Below are 21,154 nucleotides of genomic sequence, written 5' to 3'. Positions count from 1 at the left end.
TACCTCTATAATTTTTCAGTACTGACCTCGAGCAACCCTTAAGCACCGGATCCAATAAAGAACTCTTCCACTCATCTGGAATCACACCAGTTCTCAAAATCTTATTAAAATTATCTAATAAATAAAGAAAAATATTATTAATTTTCCAAAATTCAATAGGAATAACATTTATTCCCGGAGCACCACCAACACTCGACTTACTTAAAACGTCTTTCAGTTCCTCCTCCGAAATATACGAATCCAATATTTCGTTCGTCCAAGTCAAACAGTCATTAAAAGCATCAACATTATATGGTCTGTCAGAGCCATAAAGGGAGAAGAAATAACTATTGATAAATCAATCTAGTAAACTAATATTGTACCCTAACACAATTTCCTCTTGCTTTACATAAATTCCAAAATAATCTATTATTTTTTAATAAAAATTTATCCTTACAAAATTCTTTCCTCTTTGCTAAACGTAATCTCTTTACCAAACTTCGGTACAACACAAAAACTCTCCTCTGAGCCACCAAACCATTTTTCTTGAACTCTAACCAAGCTCTATTTCTGCCTTTAATCATTAATCGACAATCTAAGTCAAACCAACCATTTATTCCAACCATAGTTTTTTTTCTTTTGACTCAATCCCTTCACTTTAGCACAATCCAATATCACCTTACTAATCTCCAGCAGAGATAAATTAGGGGTCTGCACCAAGCAGTGTTTCAAATCAACAGACAACGACTCCAGCCGATCACTGTCCCAGAAAATCCTCTCGTAACAAATGCCAGAACCACTGAAGGAATCTATAACAGAATCTTCCAAATAAAGTACTATCGGGCAGTGATCAGACCAAAAACAACTCTCTATTCTAAAACATTTAATACATTTCCACACAAAAGGAGTAACTATTCCCAAATCCCTGAAGACCCTTGATTAGAAACAAAAGTAAATTCTCCTTCTTCATCACCACAAGCTCTACCATTTAGAATTATTAGGTCATTATCCATACAATACTCGAGAACTTTCCATCCTCTCGCATTCGTATTTACATCCTTGGAGGCTCTACTTCTCTTATTAGCAAGAATACCACAACTATCAGATATACTTGGCGAATGGTCATACTTCATCAGACTAAGATGATCTCTTTTAGGAAGGTTTATAACAAAAGAAACTAAAATCAGTGATAAATGTAATATTATATATTATTCAATAAATCTGAAAATGTTGGATAGATCACGTAATTAATATTAACTCGAATTATATACTTAGAAATAGTTTTACTAATAAAGAAATATAGAATCTCGAGTTACTTTATTTTAATCTTTAATTTCATCGAATGTAATATATAAAAGCCCGTTTTTTAGACGACTAACAGAAAACGTTAAGAAGTGATCATGAAAACATTACTACTGTTAAACCTGCTAATAGGAATTTATTCATCTCAAGCTTATAATTATTACAGAAACAATAACAGGAATGTTATATTAAATGATTTTGTTTCCTCATACAGGGAAAATTATCTACCATTCGAAAATAGAGACTACATAACATCAAACCTAAGAGTTCGTGAATATGGTAAGTTCTTTGATAACTTCCAATTTGATAATGAAATTTTCTTCGTTTTACGCATTGTAAGGTATTAGTTTATTAAGATTCTGATTCCAACCCGCTCTACACTCGATAATTTATGGTGTGAGGAAGTTATTTTTCATGGGAGTTCATGGGAGGGGAGGAGTTCAATCGTGTTAGTCGACCTTATTGGCAATTAGAAAGAGTGACTGTAAAGTTCTTAGGCGAAGAAATAAGGCATGGTATATACGTAAGTGCCGTTTAAGTGAATGCACATATCCTCCCCTCATGGTAATCTAATTGCTCTTCTCTTTGTAACTGGCTTAAGGTCTTGAGGAATAATGTAGAGTACAAAACTTTATGAGATATTTTTGTAAATAATTATTATAAATTTAATTATTATTATTTTTTATGTAGCTGACGAAGCGAATAATTCTAAGATTGATAAAGAGAAGATAGATGAAATGAAGAACATAATTGAAAAATATTTAGAAGCTATAAGACAGTTATATAGAAGTATAATGGAAGCCACCGAAGAGTAAATATCTCATTCAAAATTTTTAAAGTAAATATATTTTTCAACAGTTTAAATATTATTTTTTTGGAAATAAGAATAAAAGATATGTAATATGTGTAATTTATTTTCCACAGAAAATCATCCATTTGTTTTGCCGTATATTACGAAACAATAAAATCATTATGACGAGTTTACGAGTTAAAATATGATATGAATAAGGAATTTCGCTTGAGTTTTACAAGAGGAATACTCGGATTTATTGAGAATTCCTGCATATTTCTGTTATTTAAGTGTGTTATAAAATATTCAATAAATTTTAAATGCATTAAAATGTTAATAAAATATAATTATATATAATTTAATAAATTTTTATTACATTAACCGAAATTTAGTGTAATTTAATTGATTCTTCTCATGAGAAAATGTTGTCAAAACTCGATTTTCTGAAAATTTTTCGGTTTGTTTTATTAAAAAATTATGGAATATATTAAAGAATACATTTACGATATGAATAATTTAACAGTTATTTTATAATGTCTGAATATTAAAATAAGCATGAAATCCAAATGATTATTATGCACAAATGTGCCCAGTCTACATGAGGCACTCAGGAATGTACACTTAAAAAAGACACGTGAAATAAAAGTTGCACATGTAGTTTATGCAAATTAGTTACACCCACAAAATAATAGTTTAAAGTGTAAAAATTTCATTATGAAATAAAATAGTTTATGCAACTTTTAGTTATTCTACAATGCATAATTTAATTAAGATATTTCATAAAAAGATATATGCATTAGAAATTTTTGAATAAGATTTTACTGATTCTCACGAAATTGCAAGAATTGATCCACATAACATGTGTAAACATTCTGTCATTAGAAGGGTCTTATTGAATTTATGAATTTCCCTTTATTAATCACTTCTCTGTCTACTGAACCGAGTGAATAAAACCACTGAACCTGGTAGTTGATGGTGGGTTTGCGCCTGACCATTTAGCTGGTCACGTAGACTTTTCTGAGCTTACTTCACGTGTCTAACACCGAAATTTGTTTCTATAACCGTATACTTTGTGTCAGATATGGTGGACAAACGAATGTAAAATATGCCCATTCAAAAGTCATTAAAAAGTATGTTTTTCTATGTGGGAAATGTTTTTATACGAAAAATCCGCAGGAATTTATATTCGAACTATGGGAGACGAGGACCAGAAAGCTTGAAAAATGGTGGGTATAGCCTACAACAGAGATGGCAAATCTTTGGCACTCGTGCCGTCAGAACAATTGACTGGCACGCTACTTATTACACGATACCTTTAATATATCACTATATGAATATAAAAATTATCTTAATTTTAGATTTTTATGATTTATGTGCAGCTTATTATTTTCAATTTTTTTGTTAAAAGTATTGTTTTAATATTAAAATTTTAGTATGAATATTTTGAAACATAATTATGACTACTATTGGTAAATAACAGGAGGAGTTAAAGATTCGCCAAGCCTGGTTTATAACGTGCTTTTTCCTTTAATATATTAAGTATTTATTTATAACAAAGAAAAATAATTTCTACAAATACACAATCTATAACGGTGAATTGTATATAAAATTTCATTTTGATTAAAATATATTCAATTTTCTTCAATATACAAAGATTATATTTATAATATCTGAAATTTTAATATAAAAAAATTATTTTTATATAAAATTAATATAAATTTCATATTTATCCGATCACTTAAAATTGCAGATTGCTTCCAAGAAAAATATTCTTATACGTAATAATTTTGTATTCAATTACTGGTAAGCATTTATGATTACGATAACTGAATATATAAAAACTCTCTGCAGTCATCCGATTTAGTCATAGCGAAAGAAATAATTGAGAAATTCACAATTTTACTTATCCTTGCAGCATTAAGTATAAGTCAAGCCCAGCATTAAGGAAGAAACAGAGAATTTGATCACATTTATGATGTAACTCCTGATAAAATTAGCAAAGCTAAGATGTATGTATATCCTGGTCGTGTTCGTCACTCTCCTTTTCATATAAGAAACTACTATGAAAATAAAAATTTGTAAAATGAATAATTGCTTGAAATAATAAATTCATTATGAAACATTTTAGAAAAAAATTAAATTTTTTAAACACGAATAAAGTTGTAAATTAAATACGTGATATTAATTAAAGCATCAAATAAAGTTTAATTTCACGTAATAAGGCAATTCAATACCTGAGCGATCAGTCAAGAAACAGTGCCTTCCGGGAGAAGTTTCTGTGGGATATTGGTCTCCATTTAAGTGGTAAACACGTGAAGGAAATTCAAAAACTCCACATGGCTATCCTACTAGCGAGGCACTAGTGTTTGGTGGTTTATGCACTCTAACGCTGGTAGGCCATTGTGAAACAAAATGACTTAACATATTAATTAAAAATACAGTAGAGCGTCGTTTANCCTTTAATATATCACTATATGAATATAAAAATTATCTTAATTTTAGATTTTTATGATTTATGTGCAGCTTATTATTTTCAATTTTTTTGTTAAAAGTATTGTTTTAATATTAAAATTTTAGTATAAATATTTTGAAACATAATTATGACTACTATTGGTAAATAACAGGAGGAGTTAAAGATTCGCCAAGCCTGGTTTATAACGTGCTTTTTCCTTTAATATATTAAGTATTTATTTATAACAAAGAAAAATAATTTCTACAAATACACAATCTATAACGGTGAAATGTATATAAAATTTCATTTTGATTAAAATATATTCAATTTTCTTCAATATACAAAGATTATATTTATAATATCTGAAATTTTAATATAAAAAAATTATTTTTATATAAAATTAATATAAATTTCATATTTATCCGATCACTTAAAATTGCAGATTGCTTCCAAGAAAAATATTCTTATACGTAATAATTTTGTATTCAATTACTGGTAAGCATTTATGATTACGATAACTGAATATATAAAAACTCTCTGCAGTCATCCGATTTAGTCATAGCGAAAGAAATAATTGAGAAATTCACAATTTTACTTATCCTTGCAGCATTAAGTATAAGTCAAGCCCAGCATTAAGGAAGAAACAGAGAATTTGATCACATTTATGATGTAACTTCTGATAAAATTAGCAAAGCTAAGATGTATGTATATCCTGGTCGTGTTCGTCACTCTCCTTTTCATATAAGAAACTACTATGAAAATAAAAATTTGTAAAATGAATAATTGCTTGAAATAATAAATTCATTATGAAACATTTTAGAAAAAAATTAAATTTTTTAAACACGAATAAAGTTGTAAATTAAATAAGTGATATTAATTAAAGCATCAAATAAAGTTTAATTTCACGTAATAAGGCAATTCAATACCTGAGCGATCAGTCAAGAAACAGTGCCTTCCGGGAGAAGTTTCTGTGGGATATTGGTCTCCATTTAAGTGGTAAACACGTGAAGGAAATTCAAAAACTCCACATGGCTATCCTACTAGCGAGGCACTAGTGTTTGGTGGTTTATGCACTCTAACGCTGGTAGGCCATTGTGAAACAAAATGACTTAACATATTAATTAAAAATACAGTAGAGCGTCGTTTATCCGAAAGTCGTTTATCCGAAACGTCGGTTATCCGAAAGAATTCCAGTCGGCCTAAAGTATAATTTTTATTTGTTTTCGTTTGTAAAACATAAAGAAATCATTTTTAACAATACAATAGCAACGATTATTATTTTAAAAAGTTTACGTTAGGCTTAACATCGACGAAAATTCAACGCGAAGCGACACGCAACGGAGAAAAATTTCAACACGGGATAGGTTAATATATTTTTTCGTGCATAATCGGTTATCCGAAAAATAAGTTATCCGAACAACCCCAGTTCCCAATTTATTCGGATAAACGACGCTCTACTGTATTACATTGGCAAAGGGACAAGAAAAAAAATGAAATTTTTAAAAATAGAAACATTATATCCAACAATGATATTTAAGATGTATAAAATTACTTACAGTTCTTTATTGTCTTTTATTAATACACCAATACAAGCAAAGTGTATCCATAAAATTAATAAAAAATTAAAAACCACCCTTGATAAACTTGAAAAGCAAAATATTATTGACAGGACTGAAAAACATTTTATCTTAAGAGGTGAAAACAGAATACCGAAGTTTTCTTACAGAGTCAAAACTCACAAAGACCCCATTACTTATAGACCTTCAGTAAATATAAAAGGCTATATATTTTACAATCTCGAATTATTTTTAAAGGAGAAATTAAATGCTTTAGAGAAATCTCACCACAGTATTAAAAATACCGATTGTTTCACACGAAAATTAAAAATTATAGAGTTTAAGCCAAGTTATAGACTGGCCTCCCTTGACATTCTCAACATGTATCCGTCGATAAAGCATAACAGAATTTTAGAAACTTTGAATACTTATAACTGTAACCAATGGATCGTATACATGATAATCCTTGTATTTGAAAACAAATACTTTATTAACTATAATAAGTTCTATAGGCAAAAATATGGCATCCCAATGGTGTCGGCAATAGATCCTATTTTAGCTGATCTTAGCATATGTGAAATTGATAAGAAAGTCGCAAACATTATGGGCATTATAGATCTTCAACACTATGTAGATGACCTGCTTCATTGTTTACGATAGTCACATTATAAATACTAACCAGATTCTAAAACTTGTTAATGAAATAGACCCAAATATAAAAGTTGATTTAGAACCTGAAAATAACTTCTAGTTACCTTTTCTAGACATCCTTGTCACGAGATTTAATAACAAAACCACCTTTAATAAATACAAAAAACTATGCACCTTTGACATTGTCATGCATTACACTTCTGAAGTACCCACTTACATTAAGAAAAACATCTTTTACATGTACATGGACAAAATCTTACATTGTACCACTAATGACACAGATAGAAGTACTGAGATACAAGATGTAATAAAAATGTTTTTAATGAATGTTTACAGTAAACGCATAATCAACAATTGGATCAATAGCAGAGAGACTAATAAACACAAACATAAAACTAATACCACCACTCAAAAGTTTTTTAAAATTCCATACGAACAAAACATTTTTGAAGGAGTCAAATCTAAATCACACAATTATGGTATAATTTTAGTGGCAGAAAAAATTCTTAGTGTTAATAGTAAGTTAAACATACATGATAATGATAATAACAGAGAGGTTGTGGCCGAAGTTTTCATCTCTGAAACGTGAACGTCAAACAGTGTAATAATGGAGGTTGCCAAATTATCAAGGAGACCATAAAAATTGTTAAAAGTGAATCTAATATACAAAAAAGGAGATGGTGTGAACATCTAGAAATACTTGAAAACAAAAATAGAATGATGAATAATAATGTTGGTAAAAAATTACATGAAACTTTTTATCCATATTTGACCAAGAGGGGGAAGGGGGAGTGTTTAGATCAACAGGTAAATGGCGGCTATTATCTTGTTATTTCTGTGAATCATTCCATAGTTTACGATTCTACAGTAAATAATTTTTCATTCTTATTTTTTTAACGGTGCACTTATTGTACTTCATCATTTAATAGTTTACAGTATACGATGTCACGGTTTCAAATTTTATAGTTTTAACTGTGTACTTTATTATGTATATTGTTTACCTTACAATGTTATGTATAGAACCGTTGTATTTGCTGTAAGTTCAAAACCTTTTTTACATCTATGTTTAACATTTTTGATTTTATAAATCATTTCCATCTTAATTATTGTCTTAGCAAATACCTGTTAATTAATAATCATCATCCATATTGTATCCATCGTCGCAACTTCCTGTGCTTCTTGTAATCATGTAAGTTTAAAAATCTTTTACATATTTTGTAACATTGCAAAATTTTTATGCTAACTTGTATGCATTATTCCTTAAACAGTTATATCAAACCGAGTTGAAAAGGTTACTTAATGTCTGAAATGCATACTCCTCAGGGAAATAGTTATAATTTTCTAGTTTGTCCTCTTTCTGACTGATGGTATATTAAGTGTTGCAAAAAAGGAAAAGCTGTCATAGCGCTAGTATAATTGAACACAAGACTAGACAAGAAGCGTATTACAGAAAAATTTAGACATATGTAACATATTAGATGAAAATAACACCGGATATATCTTAGAAATGGATTTAAAATATCCCAAAAGTATTCATGATAGACATAATGATTTACCATTAGTTTTCGAGCATGTTAATATCCGGTATGGTTTATTATCTAATTATCAAAAATCAGTATTAAATAAACTAAATTTAAAATACACTAATGGTAATAAAATTAAAAATTAATCTCCACTCTTTTGATAAAACAAACTATGTGATTCATTGTAGAAATTTAAAATTTTATCTAGAGGAGGGTTTATGAGGTAGCTAAGCCCTTTCAGCTTAACAATACGCTTAATAAGTTTATGCTTTCATCATGTTCACTTTGGCTACTGTTATTTATTTCTACACTTAAACTGTAGCTAAAAAGCATTGTGTTACCAGAAAAAAATTTGCCAGTTACAATTCTTTCGGCCATCCGATCATTTATTCCTGGCTTCAGAAAAATTTGAATCTGAGCCCCCCAAAAGCAGTTGGTTGATTTAATTGATTATAATATTTGACGGTCTTTAACTAACCTTTATTGAAAGGTCTGCCAAGTGTATATAAGCTGCCTTCGTTAAACTTATAAATACTGTCCACCTGAAACTCAATGAAAGTACAGTAATTTTATAATATCCAGCAACCAGGTGTTTAACTTTCCCTACAACATTTGCATCTGTTATCATATTTAAAAAAATTTTTTAAAAATATTTTTAAGTATTATTAAATGTGAAAAAGCTTAATTTTGAGGGTAGGGATAAATTTTATAAAAAATTATAAATGCTGGTAACGAGTAAAATCGTCATTAAGTTCGATCCTACTCGAGATACGCATGATCTATCAATACTTATCTCCCTCCCTATCCTGTCGACCTTTAAATGCGAAAAATTTAATAGCACTAACTCCAATACAGAAACTTCTCTGGAAAATTTCAGAAATTTGCGAAAAGCAGCACGGGAGATATTAAGCTTTAAACAGGGTAAACAAAATTGGAGTACACAAGAACTGAACGATTCACAATGGGCCATAGTCAAGTGGGCGGCGGTTAACTGGGCGACTGTCATTTCCGCAGTTTTTGAAATGATAACATGTAAAAATTTTTAAACATACATCAATATTATTAATTTATGAACTGTATATTTTGTATATAACTGCAAAAATATTTTATGACTTTTTATTAATTACGTAATTAATCGCGCTATTGTTTTTATGGGAGTTTTTTAATCAAATTAATTAAATCTTTCTAAACTTCTTTTTCACAGATTTGATTTAGGTAAAATTTTTTTAAACGCTATTGGATGTTTTTATTACATCAGCAGGTTTTTTTTGTTTTTTGTACAGTAGAATTTTTTCCCCATACCTTTTTTTCGGTCCCCTTCTAATTTAATAGCATAAAAATCGACAATATTATGTTATATTTGAACAGATGCAGTAAGTTAGCTCCCCTCGTGCTTTAAACCAGTATTCCCCTAAAGCGTACATGAAAACTGCCCGGGAAAGCAGACTTGAGCTGTTCTCAAGGTCAACCACTTTGTAAACAATGTAAACTACACATGTGAAATTTCACGCCTTGTTAAACAAAAGAATAACAATGATTACAGCTATATTTTTCAAACAAAAGCATTTATTTTAAATTATGTTTATTTTCTTATATACTTTTTTTGCAAAAACACTTTTTGGAGGGGTTTTTATTTCGCGGGGATTATTTCCCAACGGAAATTATTTTTTTGGATGTCAGATTCCCGTTTAAGCGTAAATAATTATTTCATATAAAAATTTTTTTTTGTGAATTTCTTAGTTGCATTTGAAGCAAAACAAATGTATTGAAGGAGTTAAATTCCAATTATGGTACATCACTTTTCTTACTCTACAACCACATAAATGCTCCAGTTGTGCAGGCTGCAATACGCTTTGTTTCAGATTGTTAATCAGTCCCAAATCACTTAATCGCACTATAAGAAAAACAAATGGTCGTATTTAAACTTTGTTTACCGTTAACGGAGAAATCTTTTACCAGTTCATTCAAGCTAATTTGAAGAAGTGCTCTCATCAATACACTTAAACAGTTCAAAGGATCTTGAAGTGGCCCATACTCATTCGTATTTTGTATTGTCAGATTTGTTTTTCTGATTTCATTACATCCGATTTTATCATTCTTAATGCATCTTTTAACGAGATTCAATTTTTATTTCATACTATTTGTGATCACCAAACAGAGCTCTGTATCGAAGGAGTGACAGTAAAAATTTCTGTTTCATACATTAGAGCGAATACACACGAATGGGATACGAAGATGGGATGCATTAAACTGCAATCGGCTAGTCAACGGCCTTGCCATAAAAATCTACTGACATTTGCATAAATTTAAAAACAATAAACTTTATGAAGAATGTCTATGACAAAATTTCTTTTCTCGATATTCCGGTAATAACACTTAAGTAGAATAAAGAAAAGTATAAAATCTTCGAATTTTCGAAATTCTTTAGAATCTTCATAGTTTTTACTGTTATATTGGTAAAGTTATAAAATTGTTTGTAATATTTCTTCTTTTTATTCCTGGTCTTCAGAAAAATACATCAACTTAATTAATTCCTGCGACATTCTGCATTAATTTCCTAGTGATATTTTCCTGTAAACAACTTCTATAACATAGACCGAATTCGTTTGCAGTAACGAGTTTAAATTCAAATTCTGTTTGAATTCGTTGTAAATCAAACCAAACCAAAATTCTATTTTGATTTTGAATATTAACATATTTAGAATGTTTCATCATATTTTATTTTGATTTTGAAGACATATTTTATAAATAAATTCAAGAGGGGTAGAAATGACTACCTGCCAAGTAAAAAAAGTCACGGACTAATTATACTATATACAGGAGTCATAGTTGCCGACTTCGGGCATCGATTTCTACACTCCCCAAAATCCGAAATAATTTCAAATGTATTTCGTTCGAAAGAAAATTGTTTTTTATATAATGTATAAAATTTCAAGATTTTCTGTAAAGTGGTTGCCAAAATATAAGAAACTGAAAAGTGCGAAAATAGCCAATAATGCTGTATTATTTTTCTTTATCCGGCACAGCAGACGCTGCTAGAGAAGAAACACTGGGTCTGAAAAGCTCAAAATTTAAACTTAAGCCTTCCTTCTTATTAATGAGATTCCGGCGAAAACATTGGGGTAAATCGATCAAACTTTACAGCGGTTTCCTCTTAAAGATATTTTATTTTTACGGCTTAATTTTAAGCTTGTAACAATAAAATTGTATGGAAAAGAATGACTTTCATCTTAAACGTTACCCAGAATAAAAAAAGCCAATGAAAACTTTTTATAACGATATTTTAAAATGGCGCGCTGTTTTGAAATACAAGTCGACCCCCTATAACACTGTTGATTTTTCCGTTTTATATGAATTCCATGTTGTACGAGTCACTTAGCTTTTACAAATACGTGAGCTGTTCACAGCGCAGCACACGTATTTGTAAAATCTAAGTGACTCGTACAACATGGAATTCATATAAAACGGAAAAATCAACAGTGTTATAGGGGGGTCGACTTGTATTGTTATAAAAAGTTTATTATTTATTTATTTAGCAATTATTTATTATGACATCGCGACAATGCCGAGCTGCAATTTTTAATCATATTATTAATTTATTAACGAAACTATGTCTCGTCTCTACAATCGCACTGCTGTCAATGGCTGCACACATTAAAGGTATGAAAGAGTACATGTCAGAAATTGCAATTTGACACAGAATATTTCGTGCAGAAATCATACGCACATTAAATAAACCAGACTTGTAGGTAGTCAGGGGACTGAGAACCGGGTCAAAATAAAACACAAAATCCTAAGACAAGTTTCTACAAACAGCCGCAAGTGCGAAATTTGCACATGCATTGCTCGAGCTCCCTGAGACAATCTTGTTTCAAGAATGGCTTCGCCGTTTTATGTGTTTGATTTAAATTATACGCTATTTACCTCAAATTAGTAGTCTTCTCCTGTACAGTTCATTGTACTATTCGTATTCCTCTTAGAAATAGAGTCGTATAAGACATATGTCTAACTCCTTTCAGGAAAAATTTCAATTGAAACAACGTGACTTTCGTTGAAACCCAAGATATTTTAGATCGTTAATTGGAGTCTCCTGCTCCTACGCTTTTCATATCTGGTCTCGACTTACATCTATCTAACTTCGTTATCAAAAAAAAAAAAAAACAGTTAGACTGACATACAGACAAATGACAGTGAGAATTTATAGACCTACAATATTTTCAAATTGAAACCAATTAACTTTAGAACATTAACACGAATAATTTGGAAAATAATTATGCTTGATATAAGACATGAGAATTCAGAAAAGTTTTTGTTTGTAACGTGATTTTGCCTTTGATAAATTTATTACTTTAATTAAAAATTATAAGAAAGAAAACAATTTATAGAATTTTACAATTTATCACGACAAATTTATACTTAATATTTAATTTCGATTATTTGTTTAAATTATTTGTTTCGTATAATTTTCTTTAAAGTACAATGATTATATTTATAACACCGTAAGATTTAATTAAATAATTTTGTATAAAACTAATATTAATTTATTATTTTACTGATTTCTTAAAATTTGCAATTGTTTCCTAGAAAAATATTTTATACGCAACAACATTGTATTCAATTACCGGTAAACATCCTTGATTACAATAACTGTACATATAAAAACGTCCAGCAGTCTTCTGATTTAGTCATAGCAAGAGAAATAATGGAGAAATTCATAATTTTACTTATCCTTGCAGCATTAAGTATAAGTCAAGCCCAACATTATGGAAGAAACAAAAAACTTGGCTACAATTCTGATGCAGATTGGAACAGAAAGATGTATGCATATCCTGGTCCTGGCCGTTATGATCCGTTTATGAGTAGTGTGTTAGTGCTAAGAAACCAAGCATATTCACCAAAAAATGAACCACATATACCAAGAAACCAAGCATATTCATCAATAAATGGATTTCCTATACCAAGAAACCAAGCATATTCATCAATAAATGGACCACATATACCAAGAAACCAAGCATATTCACCAAAAGATGGACCACCTATACCAAGAAACCAAGCATATTCATCAATAAATGGACCACATATACCAAGGAACCAAGCATATTCACCAAAAGATGGACCACCTATACCAAGAAACCAAGCATATTCACCAAAAGATGGACCACCTAAACCAAGAAACCAAGCATATTCACCAAAAGATGGACCACCTATACCAAGAAATCAAGCATATTCACCAATAGACCGATCATATCCACCAATGCACGGACCATGTATACCAAGAAAACAAGCATATTCGCCAAGAGATCAAGCTTTTGTACCAAGAGTTCCCGGAAAATAGAAAAAACTTCCGGGAGACCAATTGGTAAGAACAATTTATTTTTACAAAAACAATAAATACGTTTTATATAATGTAGTATTCTATACATAAACTAAATATTAATTAATGTTATTTATAACTTTTTTAAAATTTCAACTCTTCTTGTAGATGTTCTTATCAGTGGAAAGAAATCATATACGTAATTTACCTTCTGAAAAAGAACGAGAAAAAATATTGCAGGAAATAGTGAAATATCTAATGATGTATATTGCTGGGTGAATATTTTGTATTACGAAGAATTCTTTGCTATAATAAATTCATTATGCAAATATATGTAGCCTCTGTATGTAAATGAATTGAATTCACGTTTTTGCTGTATATTCGTTTGTTCGAATACCACGTGCCCATACTCGGTGCACGTGGTATTCGAACTAGAAAACTAGAAAATATGAACTAGAAAAACTAGAAAATAGAAACTAAAAAGTATCAGACATAAATACCTTCCGAGACATATCTTACTTAGCGAACAAACAGTATGTATTGTAGGTATAAGTGTAGCTAGTGACATTATCAACAAGGACATTGATATTTATTGGTCGTAATAGAGAACATAATGTGCATAGTGTAAGCCTGGTCGAGTCATTAACTACATGAAAAAAATGATCATTTGCTGTTTAATTGAAACTCGTTCTTTCGATTGTTTCATTAATCAGTAACTTTTGAGCATACTTTTTTTCTGAATAGAACTAGAATAGAACAATTTACACAGGAAACAGCTGTAATTGATTATGCTAACTTTATTATTCAAGACAACGCATTCGAGTCTTCTGCTCCTCTTTTGTCCTTTATTACAGACTTTTGAATGTATGTATAAAGTTGACGTAATCAATTACTGGTGTGTTCCATGTGTGAATTGTTCTCTTCAAAAAATTTTGTACTTATCAGAAAGGATTAGTTGTTTATCATTCTAAAATATTGCATAAATCGAAATTTTATTTATCATAGAAATATTGGATTCAATATGTTATGGCTTCATAAAAACATAAAACAATTTGGACTATTACTAGGTAATTTCTATGAATCGTAGCTCAGCTCCGCCACGTAGGTTTTTCTGTTTCGGTTTTACACAAAAACATAAATGTGGTGACACGCTTATGACGTTCTTTCTAAAGCAGTTGAAATCTCTAAGGTTCGTCAATGACAGACATGTTGTACAACGTCATAACAAAGAAAAATGCCAAGAAACGTTTAAAACATCAACAGCTGCCTACCAAATTCAGGAATCAGTTAAATCGCACATGTGCAGGCCATGCACATTAACTAAAAACCTGTCGTATAAATCAAAATAAAAAATTGTGGCAGATATTATGTAAGTTGACAACAATTGGAAACTGGATTCACACGTTGCAGGCGACCAACATCGAAGCGGCAATCTGCTCGTACACTTCGTACACTTTACATAGAGAATTTTGACCTCAAACACCTGGTCGCAAAAATCGAATTACAAAATTCCGGCTTCGTCACTAATCGGACTTTTCAAATTACACATATTCGCGAAAAATCAAGTGTTTTCCTTACTACATGCGGATATACTAAAGTGAGTTTTTTATATTTTATTGGTGTATAATAATTATTTGCTTATAAGACGAGGTTTTCATTCATTTTTCTTTGCTTCAAAAACCTAGGTAGTCCTATACGCGTGAGCGAAGGATTTTTTGCGTTTTTGCAATAATTTCTGTGAACAATGTATAGTTCACGCTGCCATTATACCAGAGTGCTATCGAAATTAAGGTGGATGATCCGAAAATAGCTGGTCACTTAGCAATGATTATAAATGTAGTTACAGTAGAGCGTCGTTTATCCGAATCAATTGGGGGCTGGGGTTGTTTGCATAACTTATTTTTCGGATAACCGATTATCTACGAAAAAATATATTAACCTATGTCGTGTTGAAATTTTTCTCCGTTGCGTGTCGCTTCGCGTTGAATTTCGTCGATGTTAAGCCTAACGTAAACTTTTTAAAATAATAATCGTGGCTATCGTATCGTTAAAAATTATTTTTTTATTTTGTACAAACAAAATAAATATATTGAAAAATATAAAAACAATAAAAAATCATACAGTAGAGCGTCGTTTATCCGAAGGTCGGTTATCCGAAAGAATTCCAGTCGACAAATTTAAATTTTCGCCAGTGCTGTGGCGCTGTAATCTTTGGCTATGTCTTCGGCTACTCAAATATTTTACGTTTTTGATACTAAATTAACTTCTGAAGTATAATTTTTTATTGTTTTTATATTTTTCAATATATTTATTTTGTTTGTACAAAATAAAAAAATAATTTTTAACGATACAATAGTCTTCGTTAGGCTTAACATCGACGAAAATTCAACGCGAAGCGACACGCAACGGAGGAAAATTTGAACACGGGATAAATTAATATATTTTTTCGTACATAATTGGTTACTCGAAAAATAAATTATCTGAACAACCCCAGTCCCCAATTGATTCGGATAAACGACGCTCTACTCTACTTCAGAAGTTAATTTAGTATCAAAAACGTAAAATATTTGAGTAGCCCAAGACATAGCCAAAGATTGCAGCGCCACAGCACTAGCGAATATTTAAATTTGCCAACTGGAATTCTTTCGGATAACCGACTTTCGGATAAACGACGCTCTACTGTATTATCATATTTGTTAAATTGGTATTTCTGATAAATATTTGTACATTCTGAATCATTAAAAATAAACTTTTTTTCTGTTACGTGTATTATAATCTTTGGGTTTTGCTAAATGGGTATCAGGTGTGTGGAAAAGCAATCTTCAAAAGCTGATAGCAGTAATTGAGGAAATACCGCATTTTGAATTCACTCAACAGACCAGAGGACGATGATTTGTGGAGTAAGAGTGAAAAAGAGGAGAATTGTAACGAACCTTCGGAGTGGCGAGTCCCAGTAGACAAAAGGTGATAGTTTCAAGAAAACATGGTTGCTTGCATTTGATGATAATTTGTTTGTGATTTAACGAATAAACTTTGAATTGTATTAATAAATCTAATTTTCTTTATTTTGATCTTGAAACTCGCATCTTGTCCTATATGCGAGATTGTCTTATACGCGAGTAAATACGGTATTTTACGTATAAAGTTTATTCAATTATACAATATATATTGTTTAAGAAGCGTGAATCATCATCATCTTTTCTTCAAGCACGGAATGAACCAACGTGAAATGCGAATTCGATTTGCATTAAGAATAATTCACAGATAATAGCATAATGGAGCATGCCCACAATCAAGGATTTCCCCTTTCCTCGTCACTCGTTATGCGAAACTTCACTCGTTAAGCGAGTCATTTCTAATAAGCTTATTTGCTCTTTATGCAAAACACTCGTTATGCGAGGTGCTCGTTAAGCGAGTACCTCGCATAACGAGCACTTCACTGTTTCACTGTATTTCCAAGATTTTCCTTTTTTCCCATTTATTTTCCACCAAAATTAGTTGTTTAGCTTTATCTGCTCTTGTAAAGGTTATTTTCTTTAAAAAATTTTTTAAATTAAATTGTAATTTTTAAAATAATTTTTTGCGTTTTTGTCTCATGATAATATTTTTCTGTTTCTATTCTTGTTTACTATTTTACTAATTTCTTTTTTAAACAAACAATTATTTATTGATATTGCCGAGCTGCAATTTTTAATTACAGTTCTAATTTATCGAAAAGATTATGCCTCGTCTCTACAATTTCGCAGCTGTCAACGGCCGCACACCTTAGAGGTATGAAGGAGTACATGTCAAAAGTTGCAAATTGGCACGGAGTATTTGGTGCGAAATCATGCTCACATAAAATAAACCAGACTTGTAGGTAATCAGAGGACCGAGAACCGGGTCGAAATAATACACAAAATGCTGAGACTGTTTTTACGAATACGATAACTCACTATTTTTTATTCTGGATACACTGGAATGCCGACACCAATTCCTAATGCTATTTTCACAACAGAATAAGTTTTCTTCAGCAGGTGGACAACACGGAGTTTCTTATCACTGTAAAGTTTCTTCGTGACGACGCATATAACGCAGCAACTCATTTGTATATTTATACGTTAACATCTCGTTAATATGCACAAAATTACATTGTTTAACTTTGATATTATAATAAACTAATTTATGCGTCAAAATCCTCTTAATGCAACTATCAGAATTTACACACTATATGTATTTTGAAAATATGAAAATTATTTTAATGTTTTACTTTTAGGTAATGATCTTTCGGCTGATTTGTTTCATTTTTATTTTACTTTTTGCAAATCGAACACTTTTTGCTATTCTTCTATAATACTGTACGTATGAACTTTAAGAGGATATTAACACTTACTGCATATTTGTCTGTATTCCTGTATAACATGACACGACGAATATGCTCTGTATTACTTTATATCAGTCCAGCAGTAGCCGAATGAATTGGTACTCGTGGGTTTGAGCCATACCAATGAATACGTCAAGTAAATTTTCCTGGCTTTCTCCTGTTCACCTCAATGAGGTCCAGTTGCTTATAAAAGTTCACCCGGAAAACATCCTCCGTTTGGCAGACGGAATTGCGTTGCGTTGACTTCTCTCACCATGGCATAATACTCGTATTAACAAATCATACAGTCTAGCATATAATAGAAATAACGAATCTTTGGCAGTAACAAGTCAGAGCAAATGGTTAGCATGCAACTTTTCACACAATTTCGTTAATATTTTGGGTATAAAAAGAGAATTATCATATTTACCGATTTCTTATAGTTTTATGAACAGCTCAGTATATTATTTCATCAGGCATTTGAAAATTAATGCTAACTAAAATAAATTTACTTCATTTCCTTAAAATAAACAAGCAGTTATTTATTGACAATGCCGAGTTGCTATTTTTAATCATATTTTTTATTTAATCAATTTAAAATATACTTTCTTCGCCTCAAATTAGTAGTGTCTTGCCCCTGTACATCATACTATTTCTCTTAGCAATAGAGTCCCAACTCTTTTCAGGAAAAATTTGAATTGAAATAACGTGACTTTCAGTATAAACTGGAATATTTTATACAGTTATCATCGATGCCACCTGCTTCTAAGCTTTCCATATTTGGTCCTGACTTTCGTCTATGTAACTCCGTTCTCGAAAGGACAGTCAGACTGACATACAGACAAATGACAGTGAGAATTTATAGGTGTACAATATTTTCAAATTGAAACCAATTAAGTTCAGAACATTGGCATGAATAATTTGAAAAATAATTAAGCTTGATATAAGACATGCGAATTTAAAAATGTCTTTGTTTGTAACGTGATCCTGCCTTATAAATTTATTACTATAAGTAAAAATTATAATAAAAGAAACATTTTATAGAAATCCATAATCTGACAGGACGAATTTATATATAAAATTTCATTTCGATTAAAATATTAAATTATTTCTTTCGTATAAATTTCTTCGAAATACAAATATAATATTAACAATATCATAAGATTTAATTAAATAATTTTGTCTAAAATTAATATGAATTTATTATTCTTTTTTGATTTCTTAAAATTTGAGATTGTTTCCGAGAAAAATATTATTATATGCAACAACACTGTATTCAATTACTGGTAAGCATTCTTGATTACGATAACTGAACATATAAAAGCGGCCAGTAGTCATCCAATTTATTCACACAGCGAGAGAAATAATGGAGAAATTCATAACTTTACTTATCCTTGCGGCATTAAGTATAAGTCAAGCCCAACGTTATGGAAGAAACAGAGGACTTGGCTACAAGTCTGATTTAGACTGGAACAGAAGGATGTATGCTTATCTTGTTCCTGATCGTTATGCTCTGTTCATAAGTAGAGCGTCCGTGCCAACCAGAAACCAAATAAATTCACCAAGATTCTACGCATATTCACCTATAGCATATTCACCAATAGCATATTTACCGAGAAATCAACTGTATTCGCCAAGAGACCAAGCATATCCGCCAAAGCACAGACCATATTCTCCAAGAAATCCAGCATATTCACCAAGAGACCAAGCATATTTTCCAGGAAACCAAGCATACTATCCAATTGAGAAAGCATATCCGCCAAAGCACAGACCATATTCTCCAAGAAATCCTGTATATCCACCCAAGCACAGACCATATTCTCCAAGAAATCCAGCATATTTACCAAGAGATCAAGCAGATTCACCAATAAATATAGCATATTCACCAAGAGACCAAGCATATTCTCCAGGAAACCAAGCATACTATCCAATTGAGCAAGCATATCCACCAAAGCACAGACCATATTCTCCAAGAAATCCAGTATATCCGCCCAAGCACAGACCATATTCTCCAAGAAATCCAGCATATTTACCAAGAGACCAAGCATATTCACCAGTAGATGGTAAAGATACACCAAGAAGCCAAGCGTATTCGCCAAGAGATCAAGCTTTGGTACCAAGAGTTCCCGGAAAATAGAAAAAGTTCCGGGAGACCAATTGATAAGAACAGTTTATTTTTACAAAAACAATAAATACGTTTTATATGATGTAGTATTCTATACATAAACTAAATATTAATTAATGTCATTTATAACTTTTTTAAAATTTCAACTCTTCTTGTAGATGTTCTTATCGAACAGTGGAAATGATACGTAATTTGCCTTCTGAAGAAGAAGGACGAAAAAAAAATATTGAAAGAAGTAGTAAAATATCTAATGGTGTATATTACTGACTGGATATTTTGTATTACGAAGAATTCTTTGCAATAATAAATTCATTATGCAAGTATATATAGTGTGAGATTCGGGGAGTTGTTTTTCCGTAAATTCGCAAAACAGGGAAATTATAAGAAACTTTTCTTTATTCTGTCTTGTTTCCACGTCTAATTTCTTGTCAATCTGTAATCTTGTCTAATTTCCCTACAGATCGCCGACTTCCGATCCAGTTTCGCGGACGATCCATAGAAACCGGATCGGGTAACAACGAATCATCCCGAAGTATTGTAATTTAAATTGTAAACACACTCTCTCGGCCTAGCGTATAATTATGTAGATAGTTGTTATCGTTTAAATCTTAATTATTGAACATAGAAGAATCTTGTAATCCGCTTTATTTCTATATTAAATATGTTATTTTGTCAACCAGTCAACCTGTTATTATTGGAGAAACGGACACTTTTTCGATTTACCAGCGACCTCGCCATTCGATTCCGCCCTCTAACTAGATATTAAAGTCAATCTTTAGACGAGTATAATGGCGATAATACTCGTCTTTTATTTATAATCTTATTAATTTATCTTAACTGGTGTCACATCTTACAAGAAAGGAAAATTTTACGATTTTCCCACCTCCGACTGTAAACAAAGAAAACAAGCCATTCAGTGAAAATTGAACGAGGACTTACCGTCCCGACGTCAGAAAAAGGGTTTCGAGTTTTGCACTGTAACCCCCGGCCTCTCACATATAGCCTATACATGTATATGAATTGAATTCACGTTTCTGTTGTATATTCGTTTGTTCGAATACTGTGTCCGTACTCGGCGACAAACTAAAGAAATAACTAAAGAAATGACGTGGCGAACATG

The 21,154-nt window shown here is 30.9% G+C and overlaps 2 protein-coding genes and 1 long non-coding RNA gene across 5 annotated transcripts; all 3 read left to right on the top strand.

Moving 5' to 3' along the window:
- Positions 1–1,347: 1,347 nt before the first annotated feature.
- On the top strand, positions 1,348–2,748 carry LOC111627486. Its single transcript, XR_002757013.1, has 3 exons — positions 1,348–1,560; positions 1,972–2,119; positions 2,206–2,748. It is a non-coding gene; the product is annotated as an uncharacterized LOC111627486 (long non-coding RNA).
- Positions 2,749–12,912: 10,164 nt separating this feature from the next.
- LOC111627485 (DNA-directed RNA polymerase II subunit 1-like) lies at positions 12,913–13,898 on the top strand. The gene is made up of 2 exons (XM_023371061.1): positions 12,913–13,612; positions 13,736–13,898. The coding sequence occupies exon 1, from the start codon at positions 12,956–12,958 to the stop codon at positions 13,586–13,588; it is 633 nt and encodes a 210-aa protein (XP_023226829.1). The 5' UTR covers positions 12,913–12,955; the 3' UTR covers positions 13,589–13,612; positions 13,736–13,898.
- A 5,374-nt stretch (positions 13,899–19,272) lies between these two features.
- LOC111627482 (DNA-directed RNA polymerase II subunit RPB1-like) lies at positions 19,273–20,359 on the top strand. 3 transcript variants are annotated; one of them, XM_023371058.1, is made up of 2 exons: positions 19,273–19,591; positions 19,697–20,359. In XM_023371058.1, the coding sequence occupies exons 1-2, from the start codon at positions 19,276–19,278 to the stop codon at positions 20,044–20,046; spliced, it is 666 nt and encodes a 221-aa protein (XP_023226826.1). In that variant the 5' UTR covers positions 19,273–19,275; the 3' UTR covers positions 20,047–20,359. The 3 variants fall into 3 exon arrangements, with proteins under 3 accessions (XP_023226826.1, XP_023226825.1, XP_023226824.1); XM_023371057.1 differs by having other exon boundaries at positions 19,273–19,696; positions 19,739–20,359; XM_023371056.1 differs by having other exon boundaries at positions 19,273–19,885; positions 19,928–20,359.
- Positions 20,360–21,154: the final 795 nt, after the last annotated feature.

Source organism: Centruroides sculpturatus, unplaced genomic scaffold, assembly GCF_000671375.1.
Source record: "Centruroides sculpturatus isolate CEXI.00-Female unplaced genomic scaffold, Cexi_2.0 scaffold562, whole genome shotgun sequence".
Classification (NCBI taxonomy): Eukaryota; Metazoa; Arthropoda; class Arachnida; order Scorpiones; family Buthidae; genus Centruroides; species Centruroides sculpturatus.
This window is presented reverse-complemented; position numbering and strand designations above follow the sequence as displayed.

What these genes read in the sequence shown, in the direction of transcription:
- LOC111627485 (XM_023371061.1), top strand. Translation starts at nt 12,956, where the DNA reads ATGGAGAAATTCATAATTTTACTTATCCTTGCAGCATTAAGTATAAGT.
- LOC111627482 (XM_023371057.1), top strand. Translation starts at nt 19,276, where the DNA reads ATGGAGAAATTCATAACTTTACTTATCCTTGCGGCATTAAGTATAAGT. An exon ending in CAGACCATATTCTCCAAGAA is followed by an intron (nt 19,697 to 19,738) that starts ATCCTGTATATC and finishes ATTCTCCAAGAA; the next exon opens with ATCCAGCATATTTACCAAGA.